Below are 17,234 nucleotides of genomic sequence, written 5' to 3'. Positions count from 1 at the left end.
TTACGCACAAGCAAATTATTGAAATAAGATTGAACCATTTGTTAGTCCCAAAATGACCTAGTTTTTGTCAAGTGGACGTTAAACCCCATTTCTCTCTCTCTTAAAATATAATAAAATCATGACAGTCAATCTAGATGACAATTCATATACATATACCAAAACCCAGTTTGTTTACATGGATCCAAAAACAATAATTAAATTAGACTAGAATCAACAATTTCTAATTAAAATGATCCGAGAAATGCATGGAAACTAAGATGCAAGGACGAACAAAGGTTATTTCAGTATCCCTCCCTTATTTTCATCGAAGCAGGATACACAATCTATAATCTGGCTTCAAGTACATGTATATACAGCGTTTGAAATATATATTCATCTATATTTTATAACTAAGAATTAATTGAATACAAAATTTAAGAATTTGCACATAATGTCCATCTTTTAAAACATTGCCAATATTTTTTTTTAACGAAAGACATAAAATGAACTAGTTGAAAGATATGCCAAGAACTAGTTGAAAGATATGCTTGAGAATGAGAGATAGGGCATTTTTGCATGAATTGATATATTTTTTAAGTATGTAACAAGAAGATAATTTATTGTTTGGGTTTAATTACATTGTTTTATAAAGGATTAGGTCAGTATTTAAAGAATGCATCTCTGCATAGAAAGTGCACAATGTCTCATTAATTTAGATATTTTTTTTGTCCAGTTGAAACGTTCGTATCACCACAGGTTAATTGGTTTATACCTGAGACAAATGTCAGTATGTAAGCCTTGTAGATAGTTCACACCAGTGGATGTCAAGTTTAATAGATGGATTCAAGTCTAATGTTTGAAGTAAACAAACAGGATATTTTATCGGGTGTGTAAATCAAGCAACTTCGTCAGGTTATTACAGTGCAGTACATGATAATAGGGCTCTTAATCATTGATGGAAATTTACTTACAAATAAATACAGGATTTAAAAAATTTACTGACGAGTAGATTTATATGATAGGGATTAAGGGCAGCATACAATGACAATGTACAGGTAGATTTATATGACAGGGATTAAGCGCAGAATACAATGCCAATGTACAGGTAGATTTTTATGATAGGGATAAAGGGCAGAATACAATGACCATGTACAGGTAAATTTATATGATGGGGATAAAGGGCAGCATACATGTACATAGATTAATATGATTAAGGGATGAATCGCTAACAACAAATGGCCAAACCGGTCAGGGAGAGGGTCACCCCCTTAAGTTCTTTGAAATGAGTGCTTTGTCTGTCTTTCTGTCCATCCGTCCCTGGGGGTGGGGTGGAGGAATACTGCTCTCACAAAAACTTGCAGAGAGATAACGTAAGGGGAGGGAGGGGGGTGTTATTGTCTCATCTCAACCCCTTAAATTTTGGATGATTTTGTCCCCAACCTTTGATATTTAATTATAATATTTGTATTTAAAAGTGTAGGATGTAATTATAATATTTGTATATCAGAAGTGTGGTACATGTATATGATTATAATATTTGTATATCAGAAGTGTGGTATATAATTATAATATTTGTATGTTAGAAGCGTGGTATACAATTATAATATTTGTATATCAGAAGTGTGGTATATAATTATAATATTTGTATGTTAGAAGTGTGGTATACAATTATAATATTTGTATATCTGAAGTGTGGTACATGTATATAATTATAATATTTGTATGTCAGAAGTGTGATATATAATTATAATATTTGTATGTTAGAAGTGTGGTATACAATTATAATATTTGTATGTCAGAAGTGTGATATATAATTATAATATTTGTATGTTAGAAGTGTGGTATACAATTATAATATTTGTATATCAGAAGTGTGGTATATAATTATAATATTTGTATGTTAGAAGTGTGGTATACAATTATAATATTTGTATATCAGAAGTGTGGTATATAATTATGATATTTGTATATCAGAAGTGTGGTATATAATTATAATATTTGTATATCAGAAGTGTGGAATACAATTATAATATTTGTATATTAGAAGTGTGGAATAAAATTATAATATTTGTATATTAGAAGTGTGGTATGTAATTATAATATTTGTATATTTCAGGGTGTTCACAAGTGTGGGATAAAAGGATTGAGGTATGAGTAGTCAGGTTAATGGGCCGTCCAGCCCGACTGGCAAATATATTGACTCAATAGGTGAGTAAAACATTATATCTTTCTTCTCTATTTTATATTTACATTGTAACAAAACTCGTAAATTATAAGTGTGAAGAGATTTGAGTTCTTGAAATTACGCAATAGTCGAGATATCATCACTTGACTTTATGACAAAACTTACGGTGACTCACTGTTTTGTCACTTTAAAACCACTGAAACTACTGTTGTTAAGTTAAAGCCACTGACAGTCAGTTGAGGGAATTATTAATCTCTTACAAACTACAATATTTCGAGTGTTGAATTTCTTAAAAGGAATATCAGTTCAAAAATGGTTCAATTCTGATCAGTATTTACAAAGATTTGATGAATTGAAAGTTTCACAACATTTTGGGGACGAGCACCATTGATATTTTGATTTGGTTTTCTCAATTACATGTTAAATACTATATTTTGAGTACTGCTAAAAGATCCCTACGCGCTAGTGAATTATTGAAATAAAATTAAACCATAAACTATGTTAGTCCCAAGGTTACCTAGTTTGTGTTGAGTGGACGTTAAACCAATTTCTCTCTCTGTGTCATAAAACTTCATGGAACCATGTAATCCTCGAGCAGCATTTAGTGATTGAGCACATTATAAAACACAACACATTTTATATGGAAAACAATCACTGGTTTATACACATACAGCATGTTTATACACATACAGCATGTTTATACACATACAGCATGACGTTTCGACAAGTATTTTCTTATTGTTATCATTTGTACTTGATAACGATAAAAGAATACTTGTTGAAACGTTGTGCTATATTTGTATAGACCAGTGATTGTTTCCATATAAATTGTGTTGTGTTTTTTTCATGGAACCACTGCTATCAAATTAATTAAACATTTTGTTGAATACACATGTACATGTATAAACACAACACTATAAAAATTCTAAAATAATGCAGCTTAGCCTTAAAACCCAATTTAATTTTATGTGAAAGTTGATAAATATCATTAAATATCATTCAATCATTTCATTCCCTCCGGCACTATAAATACATGTATGTAACACATGTATTTTACCTAACCATGATCTATGATCTAACACTCTTTAATAGTACAAGGTTACTCCTCTTTGATTAGAAAGTTGTGGACTGGTATAGGATTCTGTTGTACTGGTATAGGATTTTGTTGTACTTGAGTTACATGTCATATCATTATGTCAAGTAGTCTGTTTGAAGTCCTGTGTAATTAACATTTCTCTACCAGTAATTCTCTATTACTTCCCTACTTATTATAGCCAATTAACATAGCTTTATTTAGAGGTTAAATACATGTACAATCAACAAATATCCTCTCTACTAATTCCCAGTAATCCTACATTGTAGCTTTATTTAGAGGTCAAATACAGGGTTGCCATTCAACAAACATTTTCTCTATTAATATGTCTTTATTTAGAGGTCAAATACAGGGTTGCCAGGCAACAAACAATCTTCTCTATTAATATATCTTTATTTAGTGATCAAATATAAAGTTGCCAGTCAACAAATATCCCTTCTATTACATTTTGTACTTGATTGGTTATTGTAGCTATTTATAGCTTTGTTTAGGGGTCAACTATAGGGTTGCCAGACAATGAACAGCCCCTCTACCAATTTCCTACATGGTAACTTCGTTTAGAAGTCAAATACAGGGTTGCCAGTCATCTAACTCTCCTGCATTTTGCAGCCAAGTGACATGACTTTGTTTTGAGTTCAAAACTGGGTTGCCAGTCAACAGTCTTTTATTCTCCTATTTTATGCAACCAATTACCATAGCTTTGTTTAGATTTGAACTACTGGGTGTTGCCAGTCATTGAACTTTGATTTGTGACAATTGACAATATATACTTAGTAATAGCACACAACATGATATATGTCTGTCTTAGTTAGCCTAGGGGTGCAGAGATGTATGACGTTAAGCCCCATTTTGATTCATTTCATTAAAGATACATTATTCAAGAGCTAAATTTACCTATTATAGGTCTTTCTTCAGGCTTTAAATGTTATCTAAATTATTAGACATTTATCAACTTGATAAGACCATAATCAACTCTCGATGACATTGGATGCTCGAAATTTTAACTAGATTAGTATGATTCAGTCATTTAATGATTTAATTTAAACATGGAGAAGCCAGGCTAACATGGTTACTATAATAAACAATCAATGCCCACATCTTGGGCATTGATAACTTGGCTCAGAATAAAGTAGCTTGAATGGAATTTTCAATATATTCATTTTACATTATCTGTTTTGAACTATTATAGCAAGAAAGGTCAACTCTTTATCTAATTCTTACATAATGTATCTTTAAGGTGAAATGCCAAATTTGGTAAAAAAAGTCCATAAACCAGTTTACTTTTTCTCTCCACTTTTATTTGTGAATTAAAAAGTATATATAAAAACACTGATAGAAGAATGAGATAGTTGCTTCTTATTGTTTTGACTGTATACAATGGATTGTTGATGGAAGACATTCGTGTAAACTTGATTAGATTCTTGTCAGATGTTTGCCAATATTTGAAGTGTAAGCCTTGGTCTGTACATCAACAGTATGTTGTACATTATATTTCTCATTCATAATACTACATGTAAATGCTTTCTTAATAGGAGCCATGGTGGCTCAGTGAGTAAGACGTATGCTCGCTAACCTGGGGGTCCCATGTTCGATCACTGCGTTGGCCGATAAAATTAAAGATGCATTATGTAAGATTTAGTTAAAGAGCTGGCCCTTCTTGCTATAATAGTTCAAAAATAGAAAATGCAAAATGAAATATTGAAATTTTCATTCGAATTACTTTATTCTGAGCGAAGTTATCACCATTTGAAGTTTTGACAAGATGTGGCATAGATTGTTTATTATCATAACAACGCTACTTGTTATTCAAGATTTAGCCTTGCTTCACTATTTTAAATTAAATCATTAAATGGCAACTGTCTTTTAATCCATTTTAATCTCTGCCATCCGATGGTCTAGAGGGTTGACCAAATGGGCTTGTCATGTGAATAAATGTCTGAATAAAATAACTTTTGAAGCCAAAAGAAGACCTGCAATAGGCAGATTTATCTCTTACATATACATACATGTAAGGTGTCTTTAATTATTCATCATTAGTCCAGTTAGTGCAGAAAAGTGGGACATTAAACTCCATTTCATTTAGTTGACTTTGCCTTGAAGACAATATTGAAGATACTATTCAATCCATAGTTGCATGTACTTGATGTCAATTAAAGGAATTCTGTCTGGCTTACCTTATAAATAGTTTTGTCTGAACGGAGTTGGAGAAATGCCAGTTAGCTGGAGTAGTTATGCTAACAGTGCAGGCCGGTTAATTAATATAAATAGATAGAGAATTTAAAACAGTTAGTGTATTATGAGGACACGGTGTTGAGTAAATATTGACAGATGGTTAAATCGTTTAAATTTTTATATCAATCTTAAGTGTTTATTATCTTAGTAAATATTATTTATAGTCTCAAGGTTAATTACATTAAATATTTTATTTACTCAATTTTATCCTTAAAACAGTTACTGTATTATACATGTATTAAAGCGTTGTTGACCTTGCCCATTGACATTGGGGGAGTTGGATGGCTGAATGGTTAGTTTGTGTCATTGTGTCAACTGGCATAGTTTCGATTCCCTGGTTGTATGTGACAAAGAGTAGGGTCGCCTGTCTAACCTCATGGGTTTTCTCAAGGTCCTCCGATTTCCTCCCACTGCTAAAGACCCTTACGTGCAAGCGAATTATTGAAATAAAATTGAACCATGTGTTAGTCGCGAAATGACTAAACTCACTCATTCTCTCTCACTTTCTCTCTCTCCCTTGTCCATTATCAGTGGGACAGGAACACTGTCTATTTGTACACATTGGCATGCATATAAAAGAATCCTTGACAGTTCACAAAGTAGGTGCAGAAACACTGTACGAAAAAGGTGTAACAATTTTCTAGAGTGATGTCGAAGCCTGGTCCAAGCTAGCTCCAGATTTGTCAGTTTAGTAACAGTAAGCTTATAGTAGATTGATTAATGATATCATATTGGCTGATTCGTTATTTTATCAATCGGCTTTTTTCCAACATCAAACGGCTACAGCCAGTTATAATCAGCTAAGATCCCAGATGCCTACTGGTTTTAGGGTTGTGGCAATACTTTTTATTCTTTCATGATCATTTTATCTCATTTATTCTGTTCAAGATGAGGGGTTGGGTGGCCGAATGGTTTAGAGCGTGTGCATTGGATCATAATATCTGTCATTAAGTCGAGTGGCGTGTTTTCTATTCCCCTGCCTGTACATGTACATGACAAGGAATAGGATCACCTGTGCCGATTTGGAGGATTTCTCTGTCCTCTGGGTTCCTCCCACAGCTTAAGACCCCTAAACACCACACTTTTTCCCTAGTTACAGGAAATAAATTCAGAAATGTGGCATAGGCTCATTTATCAAGTTCACACTTCCTGATAAATATTATTGACAAACATAATAGATACTGGGGGTGGTTGGCCAAAGGGTTTAGATCATAAGGTCTTGTCATTGAGTCAAGTGGCGTGGTTTCAATTCCTCATTATATGCGACAAGGAGTAGGATTGCCTATCCAACCTCGTTTAGGTTTTCTACAGGTCCTCTGATTTACTGCTAAAGACCCATCCGTGCAAGTGAATTAATGAAATAAAATTAAACCATATATGTTAGTCCTAAAATGACCTAGCAAATCTTATTTTTTTTTTACTAATTCACTTACTGGTTTCAATACAAATAAAACTGTTTTATCAACCTAAACAAATGATTTTGTATTTTCTAGATCCTGATGACCCTGAGTATCAACGACAGATGCGACGACCAGCAGAGGTGAAAGAAGATTTAAAACAGATGGATAGTCGTAGTCGTGTGAAGGTTGTCCTAGATAGTGACGCTTTTCGTGAAGAGTTAGAACGTATTGTAGAAGAACAGATATTGACCGGACCACATCCCGCTAGTTTGATAGCTCTACAACAGATATCGGAACTCTTGTTACCAGGAGGTAAACTTGGTGGTGGAAGCGGCAGCAGGGGATTCGCTAAAGGTATGTTTGTACAATAAAGTTATCGCTTTCATTAAGGGGGGGGAGTCTACCCAAAAATTTTTGTTCTGAAATGTTAAAGCTATTGAATTGAAAATAGTACAAGAAGTTAGGAAATGTAATAAAGGGAAAAGTAACGTTAAAAAAAAAATGTTGTTGCCAGGGTAACTCATTTTTGGGGAAAAATTATGAAAAGTGTAGGTACACTATATCTTTGTAACTAATTAAGATATCGTCACCAAATTTGCAGGATACATGTATATAAACAAATATCTAACCGTGGACCAGACAGAGTTATCGAAATATTTTTCAAAAGACAAAATATTGTGGTGAGGCAAATGTTTTAAACACCATTTTCCAAGAAACTATGAAAATTATAGAAAAAACTCTGTCTGATTTTAAGGTTATTAATAAAGAATAAGCAGTCCAAAAATGGGACCTTTATCTTTATTAGTGCCAGAGATGTGGTGTACCAACATTTTTCATACTTTTTCCAAATAAATGTGTTACCCTAGCAACAGTTTTTTTGTTTTTATTTTTTTTAATGTTAGTTTTCTCTTGTTTATTACATTTCCTAACTAGTTGTGTCATTTTCAATTCAATAGCTTTAAAATTTTAGAACACATTTTTCAGGTAGGCGCCTGTCACAGACTTTGTCAAGTATACATACAAACCTGGATATAAGGCGCCTGTCACAGACATTGTCAGATGCAATTATCACACAATGTATACATAAGGCACCTAAGATTTTGAAGTAATGAATTTAAACTCAGCAGTCGAGTATCGACCCTTTCTTGGTCCTGATGCTAGCTAACACTTTGATTGTATTCTTTCTCTAATCTTTTATGGGGGGGTTGGATGGCTGAATGGTTCGCACGCGCGCGCTGTATCATAAAGCCTGTCATTGAGTCAACTGGCGTGGTTTCCAATCCCCGGTTGTACGTGGCAAGGAGTAGGGTCGCCTGTCCAACCTCGTTGGTTTTCTCCGGCTCCTCCGGTTTCCTCCCACTGCTAAAGACGTGCAAGCGAATTCTTGTAATAAAATTAAACCATATGTTAGTCGCGAAATGACCTAGTTTGTGTCGAGTGGACGTTAAACCCCATTTCTCTCTCTTTCTCAACCTTTTATGGACTTTTTGATTTATTTATTTATTTTATATTTTTCAGGCCTGTCCATACTGACATACATTGAGAGCTTTTAATTAATTTATGTATTTTATATTTTTCAGGCCCAATCATTCCTATTAATGACATTCGTGGTGTGGAATCGATGGGCTACAGTAAACCAGAGAAAGTTTTACGATGTAAACTAGCTAGTTTATACAGATTGATTGATATGCACGGCTGGACGTCGGGAATATATAACCATATAAGTGTATGTATTTTACTGTCAAATAAAATAGCTGGCGGGAACAGAAGTTTTGTCAACTTTGCAAACAAAAACATGAATTCGATTCCATAGTTGAATGGAAAAAATCGTCCAGTAAAATAGATGGACTGGCAACATCGCGACTGGCAGGGGAATGTAAGTTTGTCACCTTTACAAACAAACACAGGAGTTGATACCCAAGTTGAATAGAAAAAGTAGTCAAATTATACAGAATGTAATATTGTGGATAGATGGGCCAATGGTCTAAATTATGCCACATGTTTGTCATCTATGCGAACAAAAGGCGGCTAGGGTGACTAGTCTCTCGGCTTGAATATCCCACTTTCAAATCCTAAAGTGGGTCTAGAACAACCTTAGGATTTTTCAAGCCCAATTCTGTCTCGCCGGGCGGACAAGGAATAAGTTGTCTTGTGGTTTGGATATGACGGAAAACCAGGGCCCATCAGTGTACACATGGTAGTACGTCTAAATAAACCACCTTTAATGAACAGACGGAAACGCCACTCTGCAACCTAACATTGTGCATCAGACCATAGAAACAAAGGGGTAGGTTGTCGAATGGGTTAACATGTGCACTATGGAGCATAAGATCTGTCATTGAGTCAAGTGGTGTGATTTCATATCTACACTTGTACATGACAAGGAGTAGGGTCTCCTATTGAAACTTGTCGGTCCTGTTTCCTCCCTCTGCTAAAGACCCCTACATACAAATAAATTATTGAAATAAAATTTAACCATCTGTTGTTAATCCCTAGATAAAATTGAACCACATGTTAGTGCCAAAATGACCTAGTTTGTGTCGAATGAAAGTTAAACTAATTTATTTATTCTCCTTCTCCCACTCCATAGAAGCAAATCTTGGTCTCAAATGAACTATTGTGTTGACAAAAAATATACAGTAATCTATCCTCTTCTGTCATACATTTTCGATATTACAATTTACATGATGATATTAACAAATCTGAACACAAATCCCAGTTAGAATTCATAAATTATGTAATTCTTCTAACAAAATAGTTCATCTTCAAATTAAAATGTATATATAGTTAAAACACCGTCTAAGGAAAATTATATGGCTTACATAAAAAAACAAGGTTGACCTTGACCTATCTGCAAACCCTTATTTGAGTTCAAAATGGCTGCAATTAATCTAGCGGCTTCATAAAATGTTTGAAAATTTAAAACTTTTTTTTTTTTCAGGCTCGTGTAAATCAAGAACAGGAACATTTTTTAATCAACCCGTTTGGTGTTTTGTATTCAGAAGTATCGGCATCTTCGTTAGTTCGGGTTGATATGCAAGGTGAAGTTTTAGATGCTGGTTCGACTATGTTAGGAATAAATAAAGCAGGATTTATTTTACATTCAGCCATCCATCAAGCTAGACCCGATATTAAATGTATTATACATGTACACACACCAGAAGCAGTTGCAGTAAGTAGAATTTATCCAAGGCAGTGGGTTTATTAAAGTTTGAATGAGATGTTGTGGCAAGCGGCCTAAACACTCAATCCCATAATATGGGAATTCACACTGAGTAAATGCAGGTGTGTGTGGGAATGGGGGTGGGGGGGATTGTCTTCAAATATTTGTTTCATCCAGATTTTCCGACATGGTTTCCCCTTGTCAGTGGTGCAGAACGAAGGGCCTGGCAAGGACAGCTGTCTAGTCCTTCGGATGAGACGAAAAACCGAGGTCCTGTGTATACATTGGAAGGCACGTAAAAGATCCCTTGGCAGTTGGAATTCGATATAAGAGTAGGCGATAGTGCCGCTGCCCGGGCAAAATTTCCCTCATAGCACACTGTATGGCGTATGCCCGTCTTCATTAGCCCAGTATAGGAGCAGAACAGTAGGACGTTAAACCCCATTTCATTTCATTTCATTTCAAATATTTGTAAAAAGGCGAAATTGGTCCATGAGTGTAAAAAATTTTGATCCACTGATCTAGGAGGTACACACCATATCCAGCTGCAGCTAGTAGAATTTATATAGCCAATGGGGGATTGGATTGCTGGTTAACATGTGCTGTTGAATCAGAAGGCCTGTCATTGAGTTGTGGTGTGGTTTCGATTCCCCACTTGTGTGACGAGGAGTAGGCTCGCCTGTCCAAACTCGTGGGTTTTCTTCCGATCCAACGGTTTCCTCCCACTGCTAAAGACCCCTACCAGCGAGGAAATTATTGAAATAAAATTAAACCATACGTTAGTCCCGAAATGACCTTGTTTGTGTCGAGTGGAGTTAAACCACATTTCTCTCTCATTTTATGTACTACAAAAGTCATTATTTAAGAACCCTCTCTCTCTCTCTCTCTCTCTCTCTCTCTCTCTCTAGTTGATCATTAGTCCAGCTTAATCTTTATCGTGTATTAAGGAGAATAAGGAAAGGTTGGATATCCTCAATGACCGTGTGTGAATAATAAGATAATGATGGATTTATTCAGGTATCTGCAATGGAATGTGGATTATTGCCGCTATCACAAGAAGCTATGATTTGTGGAGAAATTAGTTACCATGGTTTTAACGGAATACTAGTAGATGAAGAAGAAAGAGATAAATTAGCTAGAAATTTGGGACCCACAAATAAGGTAAATACTGACTAATTTGATTTGAATATTTCTAATTAATTTGAATATTTCTAATTGATTTGGGAGCTACGCTAGCTAAGTGGATAAGACATTGGATCGCTAGCCTGGAGGTCGCGTGTTCGATCCCTGCATTGGCTGAGAAAGTTCATCCGTATTTTCCGACGGCGGTTTTCTCTTGACAGTGGTGCAGGACGGAGGGCCTGACAAGGACAGCTGTCTAGTTGTTTGGATGTGACGAAAAAAACAAGGTTACATGTATACATTTTCTTGCACGTAAAAGATCCCTTGGCATTTGGAATTCGATAGGCCATTGTGCCGCTGCCTGGGAAAAATGTTCCTCACAGCACACTGTATGGCGTATGCCCGTCTTCATTATCCCAGTTCGAATCAGAACAGTAGGATGTTAAACCCCATTTCATTTCATTTATAATGTTATTTTATTTGTAGGTGATGTTCTTACACAACCATGGAGTTGTAGCATGTGGTAATACAATAGAAGAGGCCTATCACTATATTCGTAATGTTATGTATGCTTGTACAGTACAGGTTAGTAGTTTTATACACTGTGTATCGTCTCATACCCTGTCTGGCCATCGGTCTCGTAATCTATTTTGTTAACAGTTGCATATAGTCTTTACCCTGTCCATCGGTTCCATCGTCAGTATTTGCTACCTGTTGCATATAGACTTTACTCCTGTGTGTGTGGCGGGGGGAGGGGGCTGTATCACAAGGTCTGTCATTGAGTCAACTGGCATGGTTTTGATTCCCCGGTTGTATGTGACAAGGAGTAAGGTCGCCTGTCCAACCTTGTGGGTTTCCTTCCTCCCACTGCTAAAGACCCATACACACAAGCGAATTATGTCCATCGGTCCAGTTATCCATATTTGCTAACAGTCATACATATTACTCCTGTCCATCAACCCTGTTGTCTATGTTTGCTAACAGTTGTATAAATAGTCTTTACCCCTGTCAATTGGGTCTGTTGTCCACAATTCCTAACCCCTGATTGACTTGATAATTATATAAATGAGAAGGGGTTCATTTTCATGCACGCTTTAGATCATAAGGTCTTTCATTGTGTCATGTGGCATGGTTTCATGGTTTTGATTCCCCACTTGTATGTGACAAGGAGTAGAGTCACCTGTCTGACCTTGTGAGTTTTCTTCGGCTCATCCAGTTTCCTCCCACTGCTAAAGACCCTATATACTAGCGAATTATTGACTCAAAAATGTGAAAAAATACCGAGCGTAAAGAGGTACAAGAATTATAGAGCTGACTAACAGTTCTATCGGGGTTGGTCATATTAGATGGCATGTTGAATCTGAGACAGGTCTTTCACTCCAGGGGATTTGGATGACTCAACTGGTGTGGTTCAACTGGTGTGGTTTCGATTTCCGCGGTTGTACGTGACAAGGAGTAGGGTCGCCTGTCCAACCTCGTGGGTTTTCTCCTGGTCCTCCGATTTCCTCCCACTGCCAAAGATCTCTATGCGCAAGGGAATTATCGAAATAAAATTGAACCATATGTTAGTCCCAAAATGACCTAAATTGTATCTAGTGGACGTTAAACCCCATTTCTCTCTTTCTGAAATGTTACCTGACAGTATTAAAGAAAATATAATTGTTGTATTTTGTGTCTTCAGATGAGTGCTATACCTGCTGGAATTAATAATTTAATAAAAGTAGATTCAGACTTGTGGAGGAAGACATTTACAGTAGCAAGTCAGGGTGGTGGAGGTGTTAATGTTGGTGGTAGAAAATGGAAAGTAGGAGAATTAGAATTTGAAGCTATGATGAGACAACTGGATAATGCTGTAAGTGTCAGAATTAACTATTCTTCATTCATATTATAGCAAGAATGGTCAGATCTTTATGTAAATCTTACATAATGTATGTTTAAAGTCTGTGAGTGGCATTTGCATTTAAACAATATTTATTCAAAAACAAGCCAAAGGCTTATATTAATTCATCTCCCATTGATAAATATTCTACAAAAATACAGTTACAAAATGTACACTTTATATACAAAAAGGGGGGGGTGGGGTTGATGGCCGAACGGTAAGTGCATGCGCGTTGTATCATAAGGTCAAGTCAGTATTGAAAACCCATCTTTTCCAAAATAGTTTGTGACCAACAAGAAAAGTGCATTAGGAATTAAGTGTTCAGTAATCATGCGATGCATTAAATAAATCGTGATATATGGAAATATTGATTAAATTGTCGATTGGTTTTATTACAGGGTTATAGAACAGGTTATACGTTTAAAGCTCCATTAGTTCGACACGAGAAAAGAGATCGTTCTAATAATGACGTTGAGATTCCACCATCAGCTAGTTCATTCACATCAAATGATGACAGTAGATTTATGTAAGTTGATTTTCCCCCAAAAGGTTTTGTGAGTAAGACATTGGCTTGCTAACTTGGAGGTCATGAGTTCGATCCCTGCATTTGCCGTGAACGTTCATCGGGATTTTCCGGCGTGGGTCCTCCTTGCAAGAGGTGCAGGACAGAAGGCCTGGTAATAGATCCCTTGACATTTGGAATTCAATATAAGAGTAGGCATAGACCCATCTTCAATAGCCCAGTAGGAGCAGAACAGTTATTATAATTTGTGTATAATATGAGTATTATAATTTGTGTATCATTTCAATATTATAATTTGTATATCATTTCAATATTATAATTTGTATAGAATTTGAATTTTATAATTTGTGTATAATTTGAATTTTTTTTATTTTAAATATGTGTATAATTTGAATATTATAGTTTGTGTATAATTTGAATTTTTAGTTTGTGTATAATTTGATTTTTTTTTAATTTGTGTATAATTTGAATATTATAATTTGTATATAATTTCTATATTATAATTTGTGTATAATTAGGTCGCCGGTAAAGAGTGCTATGGAGAGAAATAAATTAGCTTATAAAGCAGGATGGTTAACCTCACCTAATACTTACGCTAAACAAGAAATAGAAGAAATTGGCACAACAAACCCTAAAAAAATTACCAAGGTGAGTCAAATACACAATAAACCCTACCCCCCCCCCCCAAAAAAAAAAAAAATCACCAAATTCAAATACAAACAAACCCTATAAAAATTACCAAGGGGAGTGAAATACACAACAAAACCTAAAAAAAAAAATCACCAAATTGAGTCAGATATACAACAAACCCTATAAAAATTACCAAGGTGAGTCAAATACAAGACAAACCCTAAAAAAACCCCCAAAACACTAAATTGAGTCAAATATACAACAAACCCTGCCGTCTGAAGATCAATGAAATTAATGTTGCTATCCCGACAATATCTAATTCTCCACTGCTTAATCCACGCTAAATTCTACTCAGATTAGCTTGATGATTGCTGAATATTGCCAAGTTTACAGTCGATCATATCTTTTTAAATACTGAATGAAATTCAACCGTTTCTTGGACTCATATTCCTTTTAAAGATTTGCCTTTCACAATATTGTAGTTTAATTGTTTAATTCTATATGTTTCTATGGTAACTGTGAAATGTTTTCTGTACAGTCTATGACCTTAGTCTTGTGTACTTTTATTTTCAGTGGGTACCAGAAAGTAACGCCACCACAAGTACACCAATCAAGTTGGATAACCCCAATCAGTTTGCTCCACAAGGTCCAGACCCTAAAGAATTCCGCAACAAACAAAAAGCGGTGAGTTCATTCACATAATTTTGCTTCTGTTTGGAAGAAAAATATACAACTATATAAGATTCTGTAATCAACTACTCTAGGTCTTCACTATAACACGGAGGTTGGCGGTGGCCGAGTTGTCTATAGTTTCTATTCCACGCTTGTATGAGATGGTACTGATGATATAACCCTCAATTTCAGAGATACGTTTATTCGAGCCATTTCAGGATTTTTTTTCTTATCATAATAATTTTACAACTTATACTACAACTCTGGTATCATTTAGTTACGTTGTTTTAGCAGGAGTTTCTGTATGTAATGTTTAGTTTCAAACCATTGTTGGAAAACTGTTCAAATTGGGTTTCTACTGTTGTGTAATTTAAGGGTCTGTCTAGATTAGATAATGAGTGATGGGTTTATAACTGTTTAGTTTCTGGAGCAGTGTTGAGAAATTAAAACTACGCAAAGTAGAAACTTTCCATGATTCCCAACGGATTTGAACAATTTTTTGAAACTAAAAATTAAATACAGAAACTCCTGCTAAATGATACCTCAGTTGTAGTGTTACAACTTATGTTCTAAAACAGATGGTGACGCTACCGTCAATGTTAAATAGATACTATGTATATTAATGAATGTATATGTTCCAGTCATTTAAAGAATATTATCTAATAATAAGTATATATTTGTATATTCCAGTTATTTAAAGACTGTTATGTTGTTGACAAGTGTATATTTGTATATTTCAGTTACGTAAAGACTATTATGAAGATCATATATCGGCCGGACCTCAATCGAAACTATTAGAAGGCATCTCGTGGGATGAAGCTCAGAAAATGAAGGTTAGTAGTCAGAATCTTTCTATTATTCCTCTTCTAGATCACAGTTGATTAATAGGCAGTACAGGAGGACCACACTACACACAAACAATACGGTAAAGACAAACCTGCAGACAACACAGACACGACAAGCAATAAATAACATTTATCAAATCAAGTGAATGGATATTGGGGCCAGCTTTAGGTGTCCACTGCGGTATACAGTTTGTGGCCTTTAATGATACAGACTTCACCACATCTATTCATACGGAAATTGATATTTACAATTGTTGACAAGAGACCAATTTGCGATTTTCTCGTGTCTTCATCTTCGATAGTCAATGTATTGGTTATGTTAATTATACCACAATTACGTAAAAAAACCTGATATTGTTGACTTTACACCTTTTCCAATCTGTGGTGTAAGGGGAGATAATTTGACCAATATGATTATCTCCCTTGGATAGAAATCTTAGGGAGTACTCCATTGCAGCCGAGATTGAGTCCTGTCACATTTCTATCAGTCCAGAAATGTAGTGATTGAATAGGTTGATGATATAATCAAAGGTTTAAGGGATAAGGGTCAGACATGGGCATTTTGCTTGTTCCTTGATCTCCCATTCATTTATAGTGAATAAAATATCTCTTTTGTTTGTGCAGGATGGGTGGGCCTGACAAGGACAGCTGTCTAATCGTTGGGATGGGACGAAAAACTGAGGTCTCATGTATACATTGGCGTGCACGTAAAAGATGCTTTGACTGTTGGAATTCGATATAAGAGTAGACCATAGTGCCGCTGCCCAGGCAAAATTTCCCTCATAGCACACTGTATGGCGTATGCCCGTCTTTATTAGCACAGTCGGAGCAGAACAGTATGACGTTGAACCCCATTTGATTTTTTTTGTTTGTTTGTAGGAGGGATCCCTATCTCACACAGCTGATAACGTGATTGTTGTCGGGGCCGCTTCTAAAGGTATTATTCAGCGTGATCACCAACATAATGCAGTCGTCTATAAATCACGCTACGCAGCTAACCCTTTCGAAAATGTGTCAAATGATGAAATTCAACAGTATGAACAGGAAGTCGACAGGAAGAAACGAGGATTACCAGGTAAGCCCAAATTCAAATTATTTTAAGTCTCTGGGCCCTTATTCACGAAAACTTAAACTAAGATACAATCGAAATTTTAAGAAATATTCGATTGGCTGACCAGTTAAATCAATTTGCATATATCCAATTTGCATATTGGTCAGCCAATCGAATTGCAGTATTTCTTAAAATTTTGATTGTATCTTAGTTTAAGTTTTCGTGAATAAGTGCCCAGATCGCGATGTTTTGAAAATGTCTAAATTTTCCACGACTTAATTCAAGCTAAAGTGAACTCATTTTGATTATTTAACACTTTAGATTTAGATCTTAAGGTCTGTCATTGAGTCAAGTGGCATGGTTTCGATTCCCTGCTTGTACATGCCAAGAAGTATGGTCGCATGTCTAATCTGGTTAAAACACAGATCCTTTTTCGTTTCGTTTTTATAATTCAAAATTT

The 17,234-nt window shown here is 35.3% G+C and overlaps 1 protein-coding gene across 10 annotated transcripts in view; it reads left to right on the top strand.

The window, feature by feature from the left end:
• LOC126816159 (protein hu-li tai shao) overlaps positions 1-17,234 on the top strand; it is a 59,510-nt gene that overhangs the window by 26,108 nt on the left and 16,168 nt on the right. For all 10 annotated transcript variants that reach the window (XM_050542403.2, XM_050542402.2, XM_050542400.2 and 7 more), the window contains exons 2-13: positions 2,096-2,187; positions 6,983-7,243; positions 8,470-8,615; positions 9,831-10,061; positions 11,070-11,213; positions 11,661-11,759; positions 12,856-13,026; positions 13,452-13,579; positions 14,095-14,224; positions 14,780-14,890; positions 15,619-15,711; positions 16,603-16,798. In XM_050542403.2, coding sequence (XP_050398360.1) covers positions 2,130-2,187; positions 6,983-7,243; positions 8,470-8,615; positions 9,831-10,061; positions 11,070-11,213; positions 11,661-11,759; positions 12,856-13,026; positions 13,452-13,579; positions 14,095-14,224; positions 14,780-14,890; positions 15,619-15,711; positions 16,603-16,798 — 1,768 coding nt within the window. In that variant the 5' untranslated portion in view covers positions 2,096-2,129. The remainder of the gene's footprint in view (positions 1-2,095; positions 2,188-6,982; positions 7,244-8,469; positions 8,616-9,830; positions 10,062-11,069; positions 11,214-11,660; positions 11,760-12,855; positions 13,027-13,451; positions 13,580-14,094; positions 14,225-14,779; positions 14,891-15,618; positions 15,712-16,602; positions 16,799-17,234) is intronic.

The sequence above is a fragment of the Patella vulgata genome, chromosome 3 (assembly GCF_932274485.2).
Source record: "Patella vulgata chromosome 3, xgPatVulg1.2, whole genome shotgun sequence".
NCBI classification, from domain to species: domain Eukaryota; kingdom Metazoa; phylum Mollusca; class Gastropoda; family Patellidae; genus Patella; species Patella vulgata.
This window is presented reverse-complemented; position numbering and strand designations above follow the sequence as displayed.